Below are 26,733 nucleotides of genomic sequence, written 5' to 3'. Positions count from 1 at the left end.
ACTAACTAGCAAATAAAACATACTATAACTGCACACCAAATGACACTTCAAACTCTGAGTAAACTTGTCATTGATAATAATACATGTATAAACAAGACTGTCTTACTAAGAGTGACCCTATTTTTTTTTCTGTTTCTCATTTCCCGACCGACCCAAATCTCTTGACATCATAAAAAAATAAAAAAATATTTTCACCCACTCTCAATATTTTACAGAACAGTAACCCTCTCTGGCAAGATTAAGGAAGTGTCTGGACTGCCAACATCAACTACAGTCATGGCGGCGACAAAGACACTTGTTCACGAACAAAGCATGTCTTTCGTGACGGAAGTTATTCAAGGAGGGGGGGGGGGGGGGGGGGGGGGGGGGCTGAGAACATGCCAATTGTGTAGAGAGGCTGGGAAAGGGCCTGTTACCAGGAATCAAATAAAAAGAAGATAGAGAGGAGGAAAAGGAGAGGCAGAGAAACATCAAGATGATGATTTTTGATTTTTTAAATTTTTTTTTATAAAAATTGATCGACCAACCAACCAATCAACCGACCCATACTTGCCATGGAAAAGTAACGAGAAACATAAAAAAAACAGGGTCAGCCTAATCTGTTGGCAATTTATATCAGATGATAGATATTTATAAGAAGACATAAAGAAGGTATTATCTTTCAGCTACTTTACCCATAAATCTATTTTTTCTCTGCAAGTCATATCATAATTTGTAATTTCCGTCACATCAATATGCCATAACTCACCTGATAGGCTTGACAATGACAGTAGCTGAGATAATAAAATCGTGGAAGTAAAGCCATGTACATGTAATGATGTATGGCAAAAGTATTCCATTGTTGTATAATATATGTGTGCTAGGGGAGTAAAAAGTTGCAATTTGTCAATTTTGCCATGGAACATATACATGTACCATTGTTACAAAAATTGGGAATCTGTCTTATGATGACTTGGCTATATAATATTGCAATTTTTGAGGATGTTAGGCAAGCTTCTTTACAATACTAAGGGACTTTCTTACCAAATTATGAGCAACGTATGTTAAAAGAAATACACTATCCTGATATGAGCTACATGTACATTGTAGGTATACATGTACCAGGAGGCCATCACAACCATATTTATGACTCCACGGGGCATACCGCGTAATCCGGAATATCTATTAAACAGTGCTTTAAATTAAGTCTTGAGATATATAATATTGATACCTTTAAATTTAATATCTGTACTGGAGAAATTCTACAGCTTCACTCTCTCACTTTTGCAGGAGAATGAGTCAAATACAGGGAGTATAATAGTTCTATTTGAAGAATGAACCAGATACATTAGTACTTTTACTGAATTAAAACTAACAAAGTAACATGAACCTTTGTTTGCTATGTGTAAAGTTACATGTACAGAGATACATGGTAACTGGGGGGGGGGGGGGGGAATCAAGTACATGTAGAATAGTACGTGTAATTTGCTACATGACAAAACCACCACTGTTGAAAACTGCCATCACATATACATGTACCTTTACTTTATCATACATGTAAGTTTTGCGATGCCCATAATTCTTTGTTTAGTCATGTATGTATGTTTCAATGAGTCCTGGTATGTTATTGACCTCTAGTTGACCCCTAGAGTTAAAGCAGCTGACTGGACATAACACATCATAAAACATACAAATGAAATGTACAATGAATCTTAATAGATCTGATTATTACTGCCAACACACCAGTCTACTATTTACAAAACAAACTTTGAAAAATGGGAAAGAAGCTGTAATATGTTCTAGCTTTCTCTTGAAGAGCATTGCATGGAATTGTTCTAAATCAACTAGTTTGTACAAGCTGATGACACATTGTTTCAAAGAATTATGAAAATATGCAAAAAATGTGTCTGACTTACAACAGGAATCAAATGTTAGTTCTACTTGCGTAACAAGCGGGGAAACAAAGCAGAATACAATGTACGGACGGACAGTTCATAAGAAAATACACTAAAAGGTATCAAAAAACAGACACATTAATATTTGCTACAATGCCAATAGGTAATTTTTTTAGCACTGAGATATTGGATTACATGGTTGTGATTGTGACGGACGTAATACCCCAGTAGTATTACCTGTACAGAGCAGTCTCAAGTAGATAGTATACAGACATATAGAATGAGAAAAACATACGTCATTATGCATATTACTACTAAGACGTAATCAACTAAAAAAAAATCATCGCATATATACAAATGTAGCTTCATTTTTACGTTATATTTTGTCTTTATGTGTCATATCATTTGCTGTAACCATGTACTAAACAAGCCTTATACTGTATAGCTTCACTTTACAGGGTATATTAATACACTCCATACACATCATCTCGTTGGAAATACGCCAACACATATACCAATGCTGTTGACAGCTTTAGGAAGGATTTGAAGATTTATCTTTCCTCTTCTCAAGGGCTTTCCAACATTTCAACTCATCTTTTTTGTTCAGCGCCAGTGCACACTACTTTACACAGAGATTTTGTCACTACATCAGTTGTTAATTTCTCATGAGGCCTATTAACTTCAATGACGACAGGAACTAATACATCAATTATTTCCTGTTATCTATACATCTATAAAGTCATTTATTTTTTCAAAATTAATTTCTGGTTGAATTCAATGTAATAGTTAAAGGTGGTACACGTAGGTTAAATCTATCCATGTTCCCCAGGTGTTTTATCGGCGTTCCTCAAAAAAAGATTATGTACAAGGTCTGGAAATCTTTTGCAAATATTACCTGATTTCCCCGACTCTGTCACTAGGGTTTCAAAACCTTAGCAATAACACTATGAATTACATAACAAGGGAATACATATAAGGTATACAACTAGTCTAGTATATGGTTCATATTACAGATCCCAAATGAATTGTCCTAGTAAATTTTAAAATATTGAAATTGATAACTTTGATACATTTTACTGTTTTAATTAATACAAAGGAAAACAAAAGTACTGTAATGATTACAAATTCTGGACACTTGGACAAAGATTTATCCAGGATCAAAAATGAGAAAAGTTGCCAAAGAGAGTTTTGTACATGTATAATGTACATGTATGGTGATATTATCTCCGTACATATTATACATGTACATGTATGGTGATATTATCTCTGTACATCTTGACAGACAGCACAGTATGTACTCCTTGCTATCAAAAAGGTGCAAAGTTGTTGATTATACATCACGAGATGATACATTCCTACAAAGGAAGTCACCAACATTTGGAGATAAAGGCCCAGTTCAGCTTAGCTTTATAATGTGAAAAACAGTTGTTTGATACACTTATAAATACAAAACACAGTGGTCATCAACAAAAGAATGATCCTATGTAATTCTAATAGCTCCACTTTACATAGCATAACAATCATGAGTACCTTGGATCATAGACGTGGAGGGTCTATGCTTGGATTGCATTCTGTAAGTGTACGACTCATTTACAAATGTGAAAGTAAGATGACCATGTGTATAACTAAGTACACTATAGAATCTTGTGAAGAGAACGCTGTACTCATTTCAACATATACAGTTAGATATTTATTTTCCAATATTTGCCTTTGTTCAGCAAGGAAATTACAAGTGAACTTCAGAGGGGCGTTGTCACTACAGTACGGTGTCACAAGATGAGAAGTGACAAAACGCCACAAGTCACAAGTATATTCTAACTGAACGAAGACATATATTGGGGAATAATATAATTATACCACCTCATGCAAAATTCATGAAAAACCAGGAATATTAATAAAGGCGATTTGGAATGTTTGGATTTGTATTTCAAGCACCTCAGAACCAGTAAGGTAGAGACGGCTTGTTGTGACATAGAACAACCAGGGTATATAAACCATATTTTCTGCTCAAAGACAGTAACTTGGCTTGTGCATGATTTACATATAATGTACTATATGTATGTCACATCTACACCTTGATCTACAGAGTGTGAGTACTCCTAAATGGTACCATAATTTGCATGACAAAGACATCATACTATATTTGCATATCTGTACCAGAAACCCTTTCTCTAAATAATACACAAATTCTAAGCATTATTCAGGTATTATTCCTGTCATTAAAACTCATTAAAACATTAACTGTAGATGGGTTTATGTTTGAGGAGTATCTGCTAGAGCCAATTCAAATCAGTGATTTGGTGTGGATAAGGTACAGTGCTGTGATTCCACTGAAAGTGCACACCAGGTTCAAAGTTATCAGTTACAATTTATAATTGTAAAAAAACAAAGACGTCAGTGGGTTTTCTTTTTCAATTTCTATCAAACATCAAAGGAACAGCTGGCACCATTGAGACATAAAACATATATACACTGTATACTTAGAGATGATCGCACAATGTCACAGAGGCTCAATAAATGAACGTCATTCGTTAAGGAGCAGAGTGGGTCATAAACATGGTGATGTCGCATATGTGAACGTTCGTTTAGGGGGAGGGGGCTTTGCTTTGTCCTAAATGAATGAAGTTTGTTTATTGATCTTGTGTGACATTGTACAGTCGTCTCCTAAATGTAGCTATGTGTTAAATCATACAGCTCTTTCATGTCATTAGATCATGAGAAAATAATTTGATATCTTCAAAAAAGTTATTACAGTTGTAAATACAAGGCTATATTAGATTTTCTGTATTTTCAACCAAATGTCAACTTTGGCTGAGGGAAAGACAATGGACTGGGAACTTTGTCATGCTTTTAAGAAATTCTGTAATACTAAGGGAACATTCCCATTTTTAGGCTTTGTTTACAAAGAATAGTGAACTTGTGAAGGGAACCCATTTCAATGATAAATGTTAAATGGTGTGCTGCTTAGCTAACCAAAATTATACTTATCAAGTCATTGGTTGCACACATTGAGATCAATTTAATGCTCTCTTATATCAAATTGCTTCACTTTATTTCACAAATACTTTATATTGAGGTGTATTTGACATACAAGTGTACAAATAATGCTGTTGAAATACCACTAATCACATTGAGTCTACAAGGTTAACAAGGTACATGAATACATGTGATTGTATTCAAGGCTGGCATTGATACCATATTTTTAATAGTATGTACATGTACATGATGTATGTATAGACTTAATAGTCTGGTTGCCAACATGGCTTTTTTGTGAGTGAGGTGTAAATGGTAACGATGCCGTATATGGTATAGGGACTAGACTGTGAGTGGAGTTGTAAATGGTAACGATATTGTAGTAGGGACTAGACTGTGAGTGGAGGTGTAAATGGTAACAATACTGTATAGGAACTAGACTGTAAGTGGAGTTGTAATGTAAATGGTAATGATACTGTATAGGAACTAGACTGTGAGTGGAGTTGTAAATGGTAACGATGCCGTATAGGGACTAGACTGTGAGTGGAGGTGTAAATGGTAACGATATTGTATAGGAACTAGACTGTGAGTGGAGGTGTAAATGGTAATGATACTGTACAGGAACTAGACTGTGAGTGAAGGTGTAAATGGTAACGATACTGTATAGGAACTAGACTGTGAGTGGAGGTGTAAATGGTAACGATACTGTATAGGAACTAGACTGTAAGTGGAGTTGTAAATGGTAACGATACTGTATAGGAACTAGACTGTGAGTGGAGTTGTAAATGGTAATGATGCCTTGTAGGCACTAGACTGTGAGTGGAGTTGTAAATTGTAATGATACTGTATAGGAACTAGACTGAGTGGAGTTGTAAATGGTAACAATACTGTATAGGAACTAGACTGAGTGGAGGTGTAAATGGTAACAATACTGTATAGGAACTAGACTGAGTGGAGGTGTAAATGGTAACGATACTGTATAGGAACTACATGTTCACTGTAGACTAGTATAGACAGGAAGAGATTGTAAGAAGTACGGTTTTAATGTTGTATTACTCAGCAAAGGGGTGTATGTATGTATGTATGTATGTATGTATGTATGTATGTATGTATGTATGTATGTATGTATGTATGTATGTATTTAATTCTATCATCATAACACCTTAAAAATGTCATTTCTTGGAGAAAAAAAAATTCAAAATTCAAAACATAAGTATGAATACATGTTGGTGATTATTTCAATTCACATAATACTTTAACAGTCTGAATGACTTAGAAATGACAATCAAAGTCAGAAGGAACCTTTGAACCATTTGTTTCATAAAATTTCCTGAATTTCAGTAATAAACAATAATTTTTGCTCATGGGGTTGGACAACAGACGTATTTTTTTCCTAATCCTGCCGTAGAAGGTTTTGATTTTAAATTTTTTTGGTACATTGCAGAAACATAATAGGGTCAGTCGGGTCATGAGAAAGATAGAATTAACTAAAGGCCACCCTAATCAGACTTCAAGTGCTGGCTGATAGGTTAGCATGACATACATCTTATAGACTAGCATCTTTGTTATTCAGAGACCATACAGCTATCAAGTCTGAACTGTCAACTGATGACACCCTACAAATAGCTGTATTACGACATTTAAAGGCCCATGTCAGAAATGGAGTCAACTTTGGCAAACAGACTTCTCTGACAGCACGTAATATTGAAAGCATTAATTAGTTTTGGACTGTTCTCTTGTTCTGTACCAATTTGCTCCTCTTTTTGTCCCTTCCCTATTAGTGGGGACCCCTGATGTGCACAAGTGACTTCGATGCCCAACCTCCAGGTCTGACTGCTGTGTTCCACCATTGCTTTTTTTTACTGAGATATGGGGAACAGAAAGCAAATCGATAAAAGATAACAGACCAAACCAAGATGTACCCTGGGATTCGACATGGCACTTGAAAGAACCACAAAACATGTAAAGTTGCGGATCAAACGCTTGTTTGTAAGTGTCCCAAAACATATACGCAACACAAGACATGCAACACATGACCCCCTGAACTTTAAATTTTCAGTCCTGTTTATTTATATCATGGTTTTTTTTTTCATAGATCTTATTTCTGTTATGTCAACTTTAACATTTGTATTATGTTATGTTATACTGTATTGTTCAGTTATATTTTGAAATTAATTCAGAGTACAATGTAAACTTTGAAGCTATGTTCAATATTTCTTTCAAGTCCTTTGGTTTAAATATTACACACATACATGTATAAGTTGTCAGTTTGCCAAAACTGTAAATGTTAGTTATATACATGTAACTCAACTCTACACACAGAGATTTTGAAGGTAACAACTGAAATTCTGAAGTTTTTTCTCCGCAAATGAAAGACTAGATGAGTGAAAAGAAATGCCAACCTGGTTTGAATCAAAATCTACATTGTATACAGTGGGTAGACAGAATGTGACACAATAGCTTGAAGTGACAACACTACAATGGAAGAAATATGGGTATAGAACAAGTCACAGAACACATGACATTTGCAACTCATTTCACAAAGTGCTTGCTAGCTTTTATACAGATCACATGTCTTATAGGCATTATATTGATATCTCACACATCAAATGTCACTTACGTCAGAACATTTACTGCGATTTACACGCCTCACACAATTTTGAGTTTGTGATATCTCCTACATGTTTGCCTATACGTATAAAAATGTGACTGTTTTTTTGCAATTTGTTGACACTGTAACACTAGTATACTATTAGACCCCATCGTGGGGGTTATAAATAATTCTTACAAAACAAATGTTATGAACTATTTTCCCAATTGTAGAAGGCCTGGTTATTTTCAACCAGGCTATTGTGTATGGCATGTGAACTGATCTACTTTGCTTTATACATATTATAGGCTGCCAACTACTCCTACTCACGCAATAGTCTAGAAAAACACTGACACTGCTGCTTGAGGTTGTCTGGTATGTACTCTTACAACATATGAGTATGTGACCAAAATACTCTAATGTTTTTCACACACAGTGAGTAATTTTCTCTTGTTGGGTAATGTCCCAAATGAATACCACTTCATCAGCCAACGTTTCAGCTAAAAGTTGCCTACTACGAGATTTATGCCAGCCATTACCGAAATATAATGGCTTGATAACAGACTGTGCAAAGGATTCTGTCAGCTCATTGGACTAGAAAATTGCTAAACTTACATCATTTCCGTGTTTTTGCCACAGTTTCAGAACTTAGCAGTATCAGGAGGGGAGGAAATAAAATCAAAACTACATCGGCTTCTTGTACTAGTAGTAAACTGTGTCATTGAATACAATTCTATACTAAATATAGGTAGGTTTTTATTTATCATTTAAAATGATATTACTACAATTATAGTTTATTACACAATATTAACTACCAAAGACTGGACTTGCATTAGAACAATCAAATATGTGTATGTAATGGTAAAATTATTATTACTTTACGTTTTAAATAATCTGCCAAAATTTATGTTTTTTATGTCATGTTTTTTTTTCTTCAAATGTCGAGATCTGTATTCAGGCAGGTAAAATGTACATGTACATGTATGTTTGTTCCCTCCCCCTGTCATCAACATGTACATGTAGGCTTGCCACCAAAATCATTGGCTCAGCTGCCACATGTAACATCGTACATCAGACTGCAAAACCCACTATATGTACATGTACATGTACAGGTCTATTCGATTGGAAACTCTACCACAGTCGTAAGAAGCCAAAAACAAGACTTCTAGTTTACCGTTCACTGTATAAAGCTGACAGCTAAATTAACGGAGTATCACCTATCATACAAGACTTTTACTGTTTGGAAGTCTTACCAATTTATAGCAATCTGTCTAAGTAAATTGTGATTACTATGCTTTCCCCATTGGCTATACTAAACCAATTCTCTTATAATATTCGGTTAGAAATATAACAATCAATGTTCAGCTTTCTACTAAAAACGTCAGCTCACATGATTGAGTATCATGGTTATTGACCAGATGTACAGTTTATATTCCTTTGATGTCGGGCAGAATTTGTGGTTCCAAGCAGTGCCCCTCATATGGCATTTGTGCTCACTATAAATCGAGGTTTAAACAAGGGACACATGACTGCACTCACAATCACAATATCACGATTACCCGTACTTTACTCTAAGTTTTACACAATCATATATTTTTTTATACTGAAAATGCTTTGAAACAATATTAGGTCTAAATTCTAAATATATGTCTACTATCTATATGCATATTGTATATTATTAAAACAGACACAATAAATTTACCAAAAACAAGATAACTATTATCATGATGTAGATAATGAGATGGCCAAAATATAATCACGTTGGCATGGAAAGTTGGAAACAATATTGTGACTTTTTTATTTCTCTACGAGTATTTCATACAGTCACTGCAATATATACATTCTAGTGTGTAAAATCTCACAAACCAATTACACATGAGAGCATATAGTGGACATTATATTCCATCGGTTTGTGAGACTTTTTGAACCGACAATGATTGAAACTGTGCCATATTGCATGATCAATTAAGACTTGCAATAGATGGATCAGGATTGCATGTATACATGTATGTACACCGATAACTTCACACTCTCTGTTCCAAAATGACTATATTTTGTCATCCACATGATTCTTGGAACAATGAGTTAATTACAATTTTTCTAGTTGCCAAGGTTACGCTGCATCAGCCAAGGACGATTGGTGACATAAGCAATCATGCAAACCAGAAATACAATTTTGTTAATTATTCTTTTGACATGCTAACAGACATCAATCACATAAAACTAATACACCACCAAAAGACATTTACCATCCGTATTAGTATGTTTCCAAAATAGTTATATATTCCTATTGCAATGCAAAACATACATGTTATCCAGGTTTAACTAAAATTCCAAAGTTTCCATGGTAACACTCTGGTATTAACAATCCATACAATGATGCAAACAGCCATCACTTAATGGTAGGATTTTTTGGTAATGAAAAGGATTGACTACAATGACTCAATAATTCATGGTACTATAAAAAATATTTAAATTCTAGCTGTCTCCCATTTTTGTCAGACAAGTACACAGTGTGTTAGTCTAGAACTATGTGTGTGGGCTCATTCTATATAATCTCTCTCCCCACCGTATAGTCAAATGGCTTTCTCTAGCATGACATTCTCACCGACAGCGATAATTTAATGCTATTGGAGCATTGATATAAACGTGGCAACATTATTGCATTCTAACATGATTTTAACGGGAGCTTGAGTTTGTAGTATAAACAGAATGAAGTAACAAAGCACAACCACTTATCAGTGTGTGATGGATTACTACCGACATGCACTGTTCATCCTTTCCCCAGTAGGAGATTTAGCAAGATTTTCAGTACTAGAATTTGTTTTTTTGACTATACGCAGAGAGAAAGACAGCAGACAACCTGCCTACACATATAGTGCTAGACTAACACAGTAACAGTACATCAATTGTACATATACATTCAGACATCTTGACTTGTAAATGATGCAAAAATTATTCAAGATGATAAAAAAAGGTAATGAATTGAAGTAATAGACTGGTTTTATGTGTCGTCTTTGATAATATGCCAGTCTGTGTACAGATCTCATTTATCAATTATGCATATAACATTGTACTCTTTCCTATTGCAATGATGCATGGTTGATCATATAGACACTTCCCTGTAAGTGTAAGAAACCTTGAATATCTGAATGTACCGGTAATGCTGTGTCTTTGTTGAATCAAGGCATACAATTGAATGACCAATGAGATAGTAATGACAAAGAGTGTAAGGAGTACCGGCCCCGTTCAGTGCCGAAATCAAGTAAACTGTTATTCAATTTTGCCACTGTGTAGGCAATGTTGCGACTACTATATAGCTAAATCTATATCAATGCATCAGGGTTAGTTCAGTAGTGTATCAATATGTTGCAGTACTTCATCGTTCATACTTCGATTGGAAGCACTGTAGCATCAGAACAAGTCCAGTAGTGTATCAATATATTGCAGTACTTCATCGTTCGTACTTACATTGGAAACACTATAACTCGCCATGAACAATTATATTTTCAAATGAGTACCTCCTATATTACATTGTATGTGATCTGTATCGCAGAATACAATTCTAGAGAGTTTAACCATTTACTCTATAGACCTACCACAACCATGGTACATGTATCTCATGCAGCATGTATCTGCTACCATAAATTCATGAAGTACATGTACACTATACAGCTAGCCTACATCATGATCACTTAAAAATTGTAGAACATGATTCTAGAAGGTGTGAAAATGTACTCCCTAGTTCTACCATGACCATGGTATCCCCTACAACATGTACATGTACCTGCTAACCTGGTTCATGTGTGTAAGTATTATTAAAATTACTGTGCAGAATACAATTCTAGAGGGTGTGATAATTTACTCCCTAGTTCTACCATGACAATGGTATTCCATACAATATTAGTCTGAAAGGTCCAGTCATTGGTCTGCTTTATATGTAACCGTTCGCTATCGTTGAGTATATACATGTACATGTAAGTGACAACAATGCCTGGACTTTTGAAGCTAATACAACATGTACCTGCTATCATGAATTCATGAAGTATAGTTTACACGATAATTTAAAAATTGTAGAACATGATTCTAGATGGTGTGATAATTTACTCCGTAAGTCCTTACACAACCCAATGTATCCCATATATATGGTACATATACCTAACTGCTACATTGAATTCATTAACTACAGATATGTGATATATCCTACATTAATACAAAATAACTGAAGTACTAAATTGTAGGAGACAACTACATTTATAACATCACATACGATCCTTTCCAATCAATTTACCATTATTCCTCAATAATCAATTCTGAAATTTGCAATTTCACTGCAATATTAGGGAAAGATTGGCAGTCATTATTGTCGTGAGAGGTTTTTTTTTCAAATGTTTACAATTATTTTTTCTCTGACATCAAAATGATTAATTGTATTAATTCCTGCTTCCTGGACACCTAGTAATGACTCAATTATATTCTATCTGGTATCTTCATTAAGAGAAAATTGAAAGGATATTGAGAATATGTCCATACAATTAATTTATGCAGCTACATACTGACATTAACAAACATGGAATAATTGCAATATGCTAAATTTTCAAATAAGAGTATTTTCTCATGAAATACAAGATTGTTGACATTTTAGGAGAAGATGTGTTAATTATGTAAATATAGACTTGAATCTAGGAGTATTTTAAGTGATCTGATGGCTTTGGGCTTATAATTCATATTTTGGTCAAGGACGGGTCAAAAAGATAAAAAAAATTTACAGTCCTTGGAAACAATCATTTTTCATTCTCGCTACTGAAATCTCTTGGTGATAGCCATGTATTATTTTGTCTGATTGGATTGACTGGTTCAGCACTGAGGGACATGGGACTACCTTGACCTTCTTAACACCTTTTGCATGACTTACATGTATGTGTTGCAGAAGACAGATTAGAACCAATAACTTCTAGCTCATCAAGAACTCATTCAATCCAAGTCCCTGAATTACAGTGACTCCGACATTGTTATCTTTTGTTCTTCACACTAGTCATAGAACAAAACAATGTGTACAATTTTCAACCACTTTTACATCATTTTGAATCCCTTCCCCGGGTTTACTGGTATTATCAAACCAGAAACACTAGACTTTCAAGTAAATGGCTCAATGTTTGTTACATCTCAAAGACATTTTTTCGCACACTTACACAACTAAAATATAGGCACAGTCACTGATAGCGAGCATGCACATGAAACTGTTACATTTTATCTTACTACTGTGAACACAAATAAACAGTTCTGTATTTGAATCTTCTCAGACAGTGATGTTGCTTTGTGTTCACAGTGAGACAAAGTATACAATGTGTAATACTAATTGAGCACTGGTGTCTCTCGTTTGTTTTCAGTAATTCGTACCACAAAACATTGTGTCACACAAAACAAAAACCATCCAAATTGAAACTTTATAGTCATTCTGGTTTGGTAGTAACTTGTTTCTCTACAGATGTTCAAGTGTACATGTGTATAGCTGATATTGACATGAAAAAGTACTCAGGAACAGAGCATCTCACTTAAATCAAGTTATCACTATATTCAAATATTATAATAAAAAAATAATACCTTTATATCCTCCAAGCAATGTTAAATCATAACTATTGATAAGTCATACTTCTCAGTAAAAACCACCTCACCTATTTACAAGGGTCAATTTTAATCACTCTATTGCAATCAATGAGGTGAAGTTTTTGGTAAAAATTTCACCACCTGCGACAAAGGGTCAATAATTATTAAGATATTCCAGGTCCATACATCAATGAATTGCGACAATTTTCAGCTCACCCATGACGTAATGTGGGTCAATTGACACTTTAATATTTCGATGCCCTCCATAAATTGTAACCTCATGATCAATGAGTTGCTTTTCAGCGTCAAATATGACTTACACAAGAGTCACTTACATTCCGATGTCATCCTTGAATTGCAACTATTACATGTAAAGGTGCAGTTTTTGCTATGAATCACATTATCTGTATTAAACTTTAATAGCAAGAATCAATTATCACTTGAACTTGTGATATTCCAATACCTTACATGTACACTCCTCACACAAGTTGATGACCAAATATGATCATCAACTGGGTACCAATGTACTATGATGTAGATCAAACAAATAACACAGGTTGTAACACACAAGCAGATCAAAAGTTTTGTCTTGGTCAACAATCCTTGGACTGACAGATTCCATAGTTAAACAAGTTGTTGTTTTGACATGAACCATACAATCACCTATGACTTGGATCATTTCTTAGTATCATATGGCAGTCCTATCAGTCCTACTCTGTGGTATAAGTTGTACTTTTTGACTAGGACCACATCACCTGCAACTAACTATCATTCTATTTGTTCTTGAAACAAATATATAGCTCAAATCATATGCTGATATTTTATTATGTTGATTATTCCAACATTAAAGATATTTCAATTATCCCATATCCTATAACATTTTAGCACCCCATCAATTAACCACGCTTGTCTTCTACAAGACAAGAAGCATAAGTTACATACTTACACATGTATATATTATTTGTACATATACACATTGTATATACTACTTGGTGTGATACTTTTAGTGTTACCAAGTTGACAGATACAGAAATAGCAATGTACATGTACACGTATGGGTATAGTTCTCATGTTACATATGTTTGTGTGTGTGTGTGTGTGTGTGTGTGTGTGTGTGTGTGTGTGTGTGGTGTGTGTATGTATCTGTGTGTGTGTGTGCGCACATATATGTGTGTGTGTTTGTATGTGTGTATTTATGTATATATGTATATATGATAATGTATGTGTGTGTGTATGTATGTGTGTGTATACATACACATGTACGTACGTACGTACGTATGTATGTGCATATGTATGTTGCGTGTATGTATGTATGTATGTAATGTATGTGTGCATGTGTGAATATATATTATGTATTATACATATTTAATATATATATATATATATATATATATATATATATATATATATATATATATATACATAACAAGAGATATTTAACTTTTAATTTATAGTGTTAAAGTAATGTTACTTCTTGTTTTCAACACTACCACATAAAACATGTAACTTCCACTAGATGACTGCACTTAACAGCAACTGCAAAATCTAATCAGCTATTCTGCGCCCTATTATAGCAATTATAACACATTTGACCTTTTTAGAGATATACTTCATAGATATTACACTGAGAGTACAAATAAATGGATTGTTTGCATTCAGTGGTTGAAGCCATTAATTCTGGGGTGTGAACTGCTGTGCCCACTCAAAGTTCAGTCATACTATATTGTATTGATGTTTTGACATTCATTACTTTTTATCTATACGCATTTCAATTTTATCTTTAATATAATATTAACGAAATATACAGTAAATATTCTCTACAATTCTTTCTCATAAAACCTTTTAAACTTGTGTGTGACATCACCTGAGATGATGTGAAACCATCCACTAATATTGACTTTGAAAGTGAACGTTTCCTGGCATACTCAACACAACCGTTTTATCGTTAATAACGTCGAATTGATAAATCACCTTGACTGAAAATAGCTAGACGTGACGCCAGCTGGCCTTGGACTGACCTGAACTCAAATAGGTTATGGATCGATATAAAAACACACATCGACACGAACTAACCTTGTGCATGACAACTTGGTTGGAACATTGTCAATAAAAATGCAAATGTTTGTAACGGCAATTTGAAATTTCAAAATATGGTAAGGAAATAGACGAGGAAATTTTTTCAAAAGACGGCGATTCCTATACTGTTTTACGTCACCACAACGCATTTGAATGGCCGATCAATAAGTTTCTCGTTATTGCAAGACCATGGAGACAGACGATTAGAAGTGACAGATACAGACACAGACGCCACCCATTTCAATACGGCCTGTCAGGGTTACATTTTTTAAATTGAAAGTTGTACTTACCAAAGTCTTTTGGACTATCTGTCTTTTCGGGCGTTCTGTACTCATGATGTCCAGCATGAATCCATAGACGTAGCTAACAGCTTATACCACCCGAAATTTGCAATTTATAGAACACTTAGTAGCTTCACTCAACACTTGCAAGTTGTCAATCACTTGATCAAAACGCACTGAAGCTGTGCACGGTGAATATCCAGACAATTCTAAGCGGCCACACGGAAACAATATACGAATTTAAACACTTTTCTACAGCGTCCGTGGTTTGTTCTGGGGAATAACTTCCTCGTAATTTCCACCACAATTAGCAAAGAAAGCAAACCAAGTACTATCAGCTGCCGCTACATGATACCTATTGTTTATAATCCACTTCGATGGTCCGTTCTCCTTTACATATAATGAGCAGATTTAAAAATGGCCGCGACAAGTTTGCATCACCAAAACAGGCCTATTTTGATAGTAATCCACGCTGGGCCTGCTTGACTTTAGTCCTCATTTGATTTTCCCTGCACGCGTCTTACAGAACAGCAAACTGATGGGCTGCTAGTGGCGGTAGCACGGTAAAAGTGCGACCAGATCATCACAATAACACTGCAACTGTCGCCGCCATTTTGTACATGTGCCGACTTGAGTAGTGCGCATGTCAGAAGTGATAACTTACAACAAGTCATAAACCGACCTTCAAACCAGGAAAAGTGTCTATTTCGTAGCCATAATGATATGAAATCATCCCATTAACAGCCTACTCTTGAAAAACGTAGCCATTTACCGGAAAGTGATTTAGAAAGTAAAGGGAAGTACAAATCCTATCGAAATGCATTGTGGGCAAAGACTTTATTTGACAAAATGGCGGTTTGGAGACGAAGATGGTCTGGTATTAGAGTAATTTTCCTAACATTATTACTGATCGAAGTATGCAACGGGAGTCAGGATAATTTTGATGAAGAGCTTTATATCAAACCCTTGTCTTCAGGCCATGTTTACACCCATTTCCAATTTACGACGACGTGGGACATAGATATACATGACCAAAGCTCATGTGAGTACATGTAGCTATTTGCACCCATTTGTTTGTATGTAGTAATAAATGACTATATACCCGTGTGATGATCCGATCTTCCAGTTTGCCATTACGCACAGGATAGGGTAACATAATTCAGACAGTATAGGGATTAAAGGTGTACAGTATAACAATATTATCAACTAAGAATTGTCCATTTGTTAATGTTGCTATGGAAACTTGCTTTATCACCGTCTCTTCTTTTCTGCATCTTTTGAAAATGGCTGTGAATCGAAAATAAAAGTAAATGGTAACTTTTGGAAATATTCATAAACGTTATTGAGAAAAAAAGGTATATATATCCATAGTTATCCCCAGTGATGATGATGATGATGATGATGCAATCTGATTAAAATCCGATGTGGTGAAAGCGGCTAGATGTCCTTATTTACCTCTATTCATCGTGTTGTGACGTTTGTTTTGTTCGGAGTGATCGCCGCCTTCCCACGTGGGAGGTAAATAAGGACATCTAGCCGCTTTCACCACATCGGATTTTAATCAGATTGATGATGATGATGATGATGATGATGATGATGATGATGATGATGATGATGATGACAGTGACGACAACAATGACAATTACATTACATTGCATTACATTATATTATATTACATTGCATTACATTTCATTTTTTGCAGTTGCCCATTACAATTTATTTCCGAAGTCACTGGGGCAGATTATCAATAAGTACTCTGTACAGGAGCTCCATCTATCACTTACTCAGGGGTACTGGCGGCATGATAAATGGGGATATCCCATAATATCAGCCCCACCAGGTGCAGAGCTGTATGTATGGTTTCAAGAAAATACTTTGAAGTAAGTAATCTCAATTCAGTGGTAACCCAGGAAGGTTTCATCATCATTATTACTTCTGCTATTTAGGAAGAATTCAAAAATATTTGCAGAGAAGGTGTCATCATGTGTCAGTCTCAGTGATATATACAAAGTAAACTATTGTCCACACCTGAAGATGAAGAAGATCACGAAATGTCATTAAATGGATAACACAATCTGGGTTAAGTAACCACAAAGTGATGTAACCAGAGTTTTCTCTCTGAAAGCATCACTGTCAGTTGGTTAAGACAGTGGCAGTACTGAGATAGACAGGTATCTGTAAGATAAGTGTAGTGATGTACCAACAAGCATAATGAGCATATAAATGATGAATCGGAAGAAAATATTCATTGAACAAAAATTAGCTTCAAATTGATTCATAGACCTGTGTAGGGTCTATGGTAAAATATGTCATCTCACTCCACCCTTACTGGTTTGTTCTATCCAACTGTAGTAATCTTTAATAATCTTAAGAACTTTGATGGCAACCTCACACTCACAAGATTTATGCCCCACCCTTCTGACATCATGGTCATTTTAACACCTTTTATTACTTACCTATATGTAATTGGATCCAACCAGATCTGGTTGCAAATGCTAGAAAGGGTACAGTTTTGATACAAACATGAAAGGGGTGAACTGATGTGTGAGGGCACCCTGTCATAGCATTCCTTATATTGTCATGTGTTTTTTTTTCAATGTATTATTCTTATAATACTGAAGTGTTTCAAATGATTTATTTTTCTGTACAGCATTGATGAGTCCTGGAAGGAGTTAGTTAATGCATTGTCTGGTCTGTTCTGTGCCTCACTTAACTTTATTGATGAAACTGTCACCATCAACCCACAGCTGACTGCTAGACCTCACGGAGCAGCTTCAGGTAATTATTTACTCCAACCCCCACCCACAGCTGACTGCTAGCCCTCAAGAAGCTGCTTCAGGTACTTTGTAACTCCCCACCTCCAGTTACCACTACATTTATGTCTCCCAACCCCTACTTCAACCCTATAGAAGTTGAACATAACCTTGGTACAAGAAAGCCTTATAGAAGTTATGCAAGCTGTAGTGTAAGAGACATAGAGTTTGCAAACATCAGATCAAGAACCAAGAGATCATAAGTGATATGTATTATCAGGGTAATTGGGTAGAAAGTAATGCTAAACATGAAAATTAGCTGAGAGCGTAGACGACGTTGCGTAACTAGCATGCAGTAAGTGTTAGTGGGAACGGTATTAGTATTACTGCTACAATGATAAAGAACAATAGATGTACAAATCATTAATGAACCACAGACAAGACTTCTTATTATGTGCATGTGTTACTATATTGACAAAGACAGTATTTAAATTGATATGGTAACATATGTTGACAAATGTTATATTCACTTTTCATGGCAGATAAATATTCCAGGAATTCAGCCTATCTGAGATATGCAACATTACCAAGGGAAATTGTGTGCACGGAAAATCTAACACCATGGAAAAAACTACTACCCTGTGATTCTAAGGTAAGTCACTTCGTCATGATTAGTCGGTGTAGATCCATTCATTCAGTCATTCATCCATCCTTCTGTTCACCTCATCAGGCATACATTATTAATATATATTATTTATTCATTTATTCCATTATTTATGTATGCTCCCCATAAGTTGAGGAAGTATAAAGGGCTTTTGTGCTACTGTAGATCCGTGCCAGGGGTAATAATTGTAAAGTGCTTTGAGCACAGAATGGGAAATTGCTATATAAAACAAACATTATTCATTCATAAATGCATGCATACATACATACATACATACATACATACATACATACATACATACATACATACATACATACATACATACATACATACATACATACATACATACATACATACATACATACATACATACAATGTACATACATACATACATACATACATACATACATACATACATACATACATACATACATACATACATACATACATACATACATACATACATACATACATACATACACACACATACATACACATACACATACACACACACATACATTTATTCAATCATTCATTCATTCATATACATTTACCCTTGCTGTACAGCAATTTACAACATGGGGGACAACAGTATCTTTGCCAAGAATACTTTCAAAAAAAGTGTATAAAAGATGACTTTATCAATATTTCAGCTACTAGTAAACAATTTGTCTGTATATTTATTGTATTTCTTGTCTATTACAGGCTGGTATTTCTACCTTGTTCAATGCCATTAACATGTACAATACAAACTACCATTCCTTGGCTGTTCACCTCAGGCCCATATGCAAAGACCCATCATGCACTGCTCCAGCACTGGAATTAAGCCAGTCCTTATCAGTAGTATTTGATCCACCCATCCGTGAATATGGTAAACAGGACTGGTCCCTCAGGAAGTTGTTTGGCCGTGGACTTAAGGGGCCCTGTCCTCTAGCATCATCCAGTAGTATCTATGTTGATGTGACTAGTAATACAGTAAGTGGATCATGTGACAAGACCCTACAGGTCAATTATGCTAAACGCAACATTTTGAGATTGATATTCAGACCTCAGCGAAGATGAGGCATTGAAACTCACAATACTGTGTTGACACCTGTTTCAGTATTTCATGTCATACTACGAAGTGTATTTTACACTTGTTCTATGTGCAGTGTTGTATCGTCAATTTTACTTGTTTCATATCTCGATGGAAATATAGTGTAGTGACAATCCATACTATATTTTTACTTTACTTGAATATTGCAAAGAATGACGTAAATGACAGTAATACAGCATAGTCTAATTTGTTGAACTCAAATTTTCAAATCAAATCAAAGTTGTGACATTTAAAAAAAAATCCTTTACTTCAGTTACTGCATTCTTTCGAGACCTAATTCAAGTTATTTTGTATATTGACAGACATCCAACCCAATACAGTTGAGTCCAGAACCTAACAGTGTGATGACATCTAGCCGTGGTGGTGATACCCGTTTGTATGCTGTGTATGATGTAAAAACATGGACTAGTCAACATCAGCTGATGATAGGAATGAAATGGACTGAAAAACATCACTATGGTAGGTAGTACCCCTCCTAGCCTTCCTCTTACACCTCACCCCATCCCCCATCACATAATGTGTATATCATGTCAAAACATGGACTGGTCAACATCAGCCGATGATAGGAATGAAATGAGCTAAAAAACATTACCGTATGGTAGGTAATACCCCTCCCAGCCTTCTTCTACCCCTCACCCCCCCCCCACCCACCAGTGAACATTAGCTGATGGTAGGAATGAAATGTGGGTACTACTCTTCCAAGTCCCCCCCCCCTTTCACCCCTTGACATCACATAATGTGTGTATGATATCAAAACATTACCTAGATCTATGCCATAAATGATCTATATTGTTGTAAATTTGCACAAAATATAAATAATTTTATAAAAACAAATTGACTTGGGTTTTCTTCATAATTCAATTTTAGTACTAACATAAAACTTTAATTCATACATCGTGCATGTTTTGATCGACAAAACCATCAAATTCAATGTATATACTTTCAGTACAGTACTACATTGCCAAAAAACTGGGACTTCAAATTGTGTTTATCCATTTCACACATGCCAATGTTATGATATAACACCATGATATCACTCTTTGTGTTTTGCAGCGGATCCACATCCACCACAGATTCATGTACATCGGTTTATTACTGGATATGGGCAAGAGAAGGGTGGTATAACCTGTCTACTGTACAACCATGACCCAGAGAGATACCAGTCAGTTATCTATCTAGATACTGTACCATGGTTTATTAGGCTACACTTCCATACACTCAAGATCCAATCCTACAACATGACACTCAAACCAGGTGAGAAATGGTGCAACACATGAAGTCTATGGTGAAATGGGGATGAAAATATGAACACTGCATGGAAGGATATGTAGTGATAAGGCTAGTCCATGAACAAATACATGTATGCTTCAACAGTTGTCTGATGTACACAGACACACGCACAGACACACACACACACACACACTTGTGCACACAGACAGACATGCACCCACACACACACACACACACACACACACACACACACACACACACACACACACACAGACAGACACACACACAGTGACACACATGGACACACTCACACACATGCACACATACATACATACATACATACATACATACATACATACAGACAGACAGACACACACACACACACACACACACACACACACACACACATACACACACACCCACCCACCCGCATGCATGTGCACACATACACACATGCAGTCACACCAGGGAACCTATACAGTAAATAGGAATGCTTGAGCAAAATTTAATTTCAGAAGAAAAATTTGACGAAAGATTTCCCCAAAGTAAACTCTGGCGTCATTCAAATAAACAAAATTGAAAACTCTGGAGAGATATAAGAACTTACAAAGTGATCATGGTGTAACACATACTGTTTGTGCCAAATATAAAGTGCTTCATGTAGACATACATGTATATGATGAGCTTTGAACTTGAAGTTAACTTCCACAGTGTATGTAATTAAGACTCATTATGTTAGTTATCCCCTCAAATGTGATTATGTATCTCAAATCTAACTGTTTCTATCCCATCCTTGTTGACAGACTGGGTCAAATACATTCCAGGACAAGACCGTACTAGGGCATATATGTTAGAAATGGTGTTAACATTACCACCAAGTTCTACTACAAGTATCAGTATTGAGTTTGAAAGAGCTTTCCTAAAATGGACTGAGCACCCACCAGATGCTAACATTGGATTCCATATCAGGTGTGTAGTTTTATTTGACAGTTACACAAAATATATCAAATGGTTCTTATATATCATTGTACTCAAATGTTACACAAAATACTTTAAATCAGGTTATTACATAGTAGTTTTACTAGATTTTGACACAAAATATACCAGTTTATATCAGTGAATGTGTTGTTATACAAATATTTATCTTCTGCTTATTTTAAATTTTTGTATTTTTTTTTTAATTTGTTCATGACAGTCTTGAAGTCAACCTTATGCACAATTATATAAAAGAATCATTTTTGATGTCATTGTAAACATATACATATTAATTAGGTGACAAAAGAATATCAAGCATCAATCAAATAAACATTTCAGATCTTTAAAAAAAATGTTATTTTATAACTTAATAAAACCAGTAAATGATATTGATAACTGATAAAGTGAGATGATAAAAGGTGTAAATTACTGACTCCAGTTGTACATAGAATCTGTCCATATATCAAGATGAGTAATTTGTGACTGTCCGTACTTTGTGGAGTGTTTACTGAGTAAATACACCTGACATGTTTTGATGTTTTGATTTCAGTTCTGCTGTGGTTAGTACAATACTACACCAAGGACACAATTATACATCAACAGATCAATCTAGTGCAAGACTAGCACCAAGGTCAGTAAACCTACCCAGACTCTTCCTTGTGAAAACATTTACTGCTAAATTTGAGATTATTGATTTAATTAGTTTGTAGTGCCCCATTTCCCTCCAAATTTCAGAACATTGTAGTCTGTAATTCCTAGGTGAATTTCCCTCCAAATTTCAGAACATTGTAGTCTGTAGTTCCTAGGTGAATTTCCCTCCAAATTTCAGAACATTGTTGTAAATTTCCATTCAAATTTCAGAACATCGTAGTCTGTAGTCCCTAAGTAAATTTCCCTCCCAATTTCAAAACATTGTAGTCTGTAGTTCCCAGGTACATTTCCCTCCAAATTTCAAAAACATTGTAGTATTGTAGTCTGTAGTCCCAAACTGAATTTCCCTCCAAAGTTTCAGAAAACGTCATACTTTGCACAGATTTTTCAACCTATTAAGCAAAATTGGCCTTCAATTTCCTGCTAAATATCTGCCACATTTTAGAACAAATTGGACGGTTGTTGAAATTTCTGTTGACAAAATTAATTTAGGCCAAAAGAAAAAAATGGTACGATGCAAATACAGAATAAATAATTTGGCCATGGTAAATGTTAACTACTATACCTTGCTAAAATGTGTGGATGACTTGTATTGTAAAATTCACAACTGAAAATCATTTTATTCATAATTTGTAAAAAATATTTGACAATGCTAATGATGTATTTAACAAGAACTGACTCATTCCGTCACCATTAGGTCATTAGTTCTGTGGTCTGTAAATTTTTTTTTGCACCTTTTGATGTCACAGTCCTAATTTCCTGTGGTTTTTAAATTCATGCCACACCTTCATTATCAAGATCATGATTTCCTGTGGCTTACAAATTCAGTCTGTTACCAATACAAATTAGTTTTCTATGAGCTGTTTCCTATGTATGGGTTGATATAGGAAGTGAACTAGACACATTAAAGTACTGACTTTATCCACTTCAGTGGTGACATGTCAGTGAACTGTGTAAGACTGCAGTTTGTCAAATTTGACTTTTTACTGGAACTAAATTGAAATACTCAAATAATTGTACTAAATGCAAGGAATGGGAAAGTAGTTGACACTGAAGTTTTATGACCCCCTATTGTACATACTTAGTCCAAATAATTTTACAAAATGTCAATTTTTACACTCTGTAATTTAAGATAAGCAGTGTCATTAGGTGTACCTGTGTTAAGCTATAAAACGTGAGCAAAATGGTGTTGTAGAACTGTTAGGCCATTGAGGCATGAAACATAAGTCAGTCTAATGATGTGTAGAGTCCGTATGTCTTCTTGTAAACGTAGTCTATAGGCTCTTCGTGGATTTAAATCTAGTCTATAGGCTCTTCATGGATTTGAATCTAGTCTAGAGGCTATCCAAGGACTCAGATCTCTTCTCAGTGAGATCTCATCTCAATGAAGAGAGTTTTGATATTTGAAGCCATGGATAGCCTCTAGACTATGTAAACCTGGATACACATAAATTGTACAATTCTGGAAATAAGTGTTACTAGTAAATGCCTACATTATTAATAGTATACAAGGAATGCAGTACCTACATGTATATAACAGATTGTAGAACATTGAATTTTATCGTACAAGGCTCTCAAAACTCTGAAATTTTTCGTAACAATTTTTCATTCTTTTTGCAGTATGTTCAACAATGCAAACCAGAAAGATTTCTTCATCCGTTTATACTCTGAGATATTACTAATACAGTTACCAGTGCCTGACTTCAGTATGCCGTACAATGTGATATGCCTGGCTTGCACTGTGGTAGCCATTGCATTCGGCTCCCTACACAACCTGACTACTAGGAACTTTACACCTATTGATCCCAACAAACAAACAGGACTTAAAGCCAAGTTATCGGCTCTGTTTAGTAAACTTAGGGGAAAGTCACAGACTGAAGAACAGAAGAAGTCTGAAGTCAAAGGGGAGGGGGACAAATCAAAGGAGGATGTAGATGGAAAAGAAAAGGAAACAGATGGAGTTGGGGAAAGGTGATAGTCCTCAGATGAGTAGAAAGATGGATTGACGAACTTATGGTACAGGAAAGTGACTGCAGTGCTAGGTTTCGTCATGTTCCTTTTGAAAATGAGCATAAGAGAGGAAAGCTGTAACTAGTCCAGCAATGGCACTTTGTTGTGGCTTTACAGCAAGGTATATAATCTAGAATCAAGAATAGATGTATACACATTCACCAATTTCTTGATACTTGGTGTTTGTGGTATAAATGGTGATTGGAATTGGAATGATAATTATTACAGAAATAAATAGAATGGAATGAAAGTAGATGCCTTATGCAGAAACATTGCAATTAGATAGTTGGACTTTGTAGGGGTCTTTGATACACATAATATGGAATTGAACCTTTCAGTTTGGGAAGGGCAAATTTCAGGGATGTGCACATCAAGAGATGTTTGATTATCCAAGAAGTGTGTCTGTGTGTGTGTGTGTGTGTGTGTGTGTGTGTGTGTGTGTGTGTGTGTGTGTGTGCGTGTGTGTGTGTGTGTGTGCATGTATGCGTATACATGCATATATGTGGGTGTGCATATGTGATGTATTTACGTAATGTTTTTTACGTAATGTACCTATATGTGTGTATGTGCACGTTTACATATGTACATACGTGTGTGTGTGTGTGTGTGTGTGTGTGTGTGACTGACTAGTGTATGTGCAAGCACGTTACCATAATATATCATGTGTGTATGTATATTGGAAGGGATGTCTGTTTATATGTCTATGCAGTACTTATGATGTCAGCACAATGTCTACATACAATTTAGTTTGTTATAGCAGTAGACTTAATGTACATCAACTTTATGTGAGACTGTACACCACTTTATGCTATAGGAGTAGATTCTGTGTACACCAATTTTATACAGTTAGAAAAGATGTCCAACGTGAAGTAGACATATTATGAGGGTACTGTCTTTATTTTGTACAAAGTAGAATTATATAACTAAAAGTTATGATTGCAGATATGACATATTTTGTACTGTTAGTGGGAAGAATCATGTCTCTATCTCTGTAAGAGTTGCTTGAAAACAGATCATAATATCTGTAGTCATCAGTGGGGCATGTTTACTCTAGCTGTTTATATTCATGGATAATGTACAACCGTAGACATCTGTGGTACAACTCATAACATACAACCATATTTTTTGTCCAGATTATGTCAGCTTGTGTCTTGCTCTGTCGTATTAATTGTCATGGACTTAGAGAATAATTTTGTTAAAAGATGTAGATGAAAATTTGTCTTTGCTCTTTGTGATTGATTGCTGAATGTGGGCAGACTGCCCTCACAGGCAGACCAAATAAAACTGTATGTTTGATAGTGCGCCCTCACAGGTGGGTCTTTCTTACATATCAATAATTTCTTTTACAGTAAACTGCTATGCAATAACTTACTCATTCTAGGATGCGTTGTAGTGCTGATGAAGAAAAGAATTAAATAAAGGGGTGTAAATTGTAATCAAGTAATGTCTGTTAGTGTTTAAAGTATGTGTATGCGACCATTATAGCAGCTAATGAGTGATCGTTGTTTCTCAGACTTCAGGGTTGTTGTACACACGAACGAATGCATACATACATACATACATACATACACATGCATGCACACACACATATATTACATACATATGTGAATGCATGCACACACGCATGAACAATTATTATACACCAAAGTATTATTGTCAGTTCATTTCTGCAGATAGTTTATACCAAAAAAAGACATTTATGATCAAGGTATGGTTACTACTACCAGTATGTATATATATATAAACTTTTGACCAGCACATTTTTGACACCAAAATCAATTTTGCATCGCTCGAATTACAGATCATAGATTCATGCCATTTTCTGCCACCAGTTGTGTTACAGGTCCAGGCACCTGCTGGTGCACAAAAAGAGTAAAAACAATGATAGATTTTGACGAAAAAAATAGCACAAATGGCATTGTATCACAACTGTATAGTTTTTAAAAATTGTTT

The 26,733-nt window shown here is 35.2% G+C and overlaps 1 protein-coding gene across 1 annotated transcript; it reads left to right on the top strand.

The window, feature by feature from the left end:
- Positions 1 to 16,250: 16,250 nt before the first annotated feature.
- LOC144437488 (GPI-anchor transamidase component PIGT-like) lies at positions 16,251 to 25,187 on the top strand. The gene is made up of 10 exons (XM_078126431.1): positions 16,251 to 16,443; positions 17,104 to 17,281; positions 18,052 to 18,179; positions 18,697 to 18,806; positions 19,524 to 19,793; positions 20,217 to 20,373; positions 20,968 to 21,168; positions 21,948 to 22,113; positions 22,670 to 22,750; positions 24,391 to 25,187. Exons 1-10 carry the CDS (start codon positions 16,251 to 16,253, stop codon positions 24,743 to 24,745), a joined length of 1,839 nt encoding a protein of 612 aa, XP_077982557.1. The 3' UTR covers positions 24,746 to 25,187.
- The last annotated feature ends 1,546 nt before the right edge of the window (positions 25,188 to 26,733 follow it).

Source organism: Glandiceps talaboti, chromosome 7 (genome assembly GCF_964340395.1).
Source record: "Glandiceps talaboti chromosome 7, keGlaTala1.1, whole genome shotgun sequence".
Taxonomy (NCBI): domain Eukaryota; kingdom Metazoa; phylum Hemichordata; class Enteropneusta; family Spengelidae; genus Glandiceps; species Glandiceps talaboti.
Note: the sequence above shows the minus strand (reverse complement) of the source record. Positions and strands in the feature narration are given on the sequence as shown.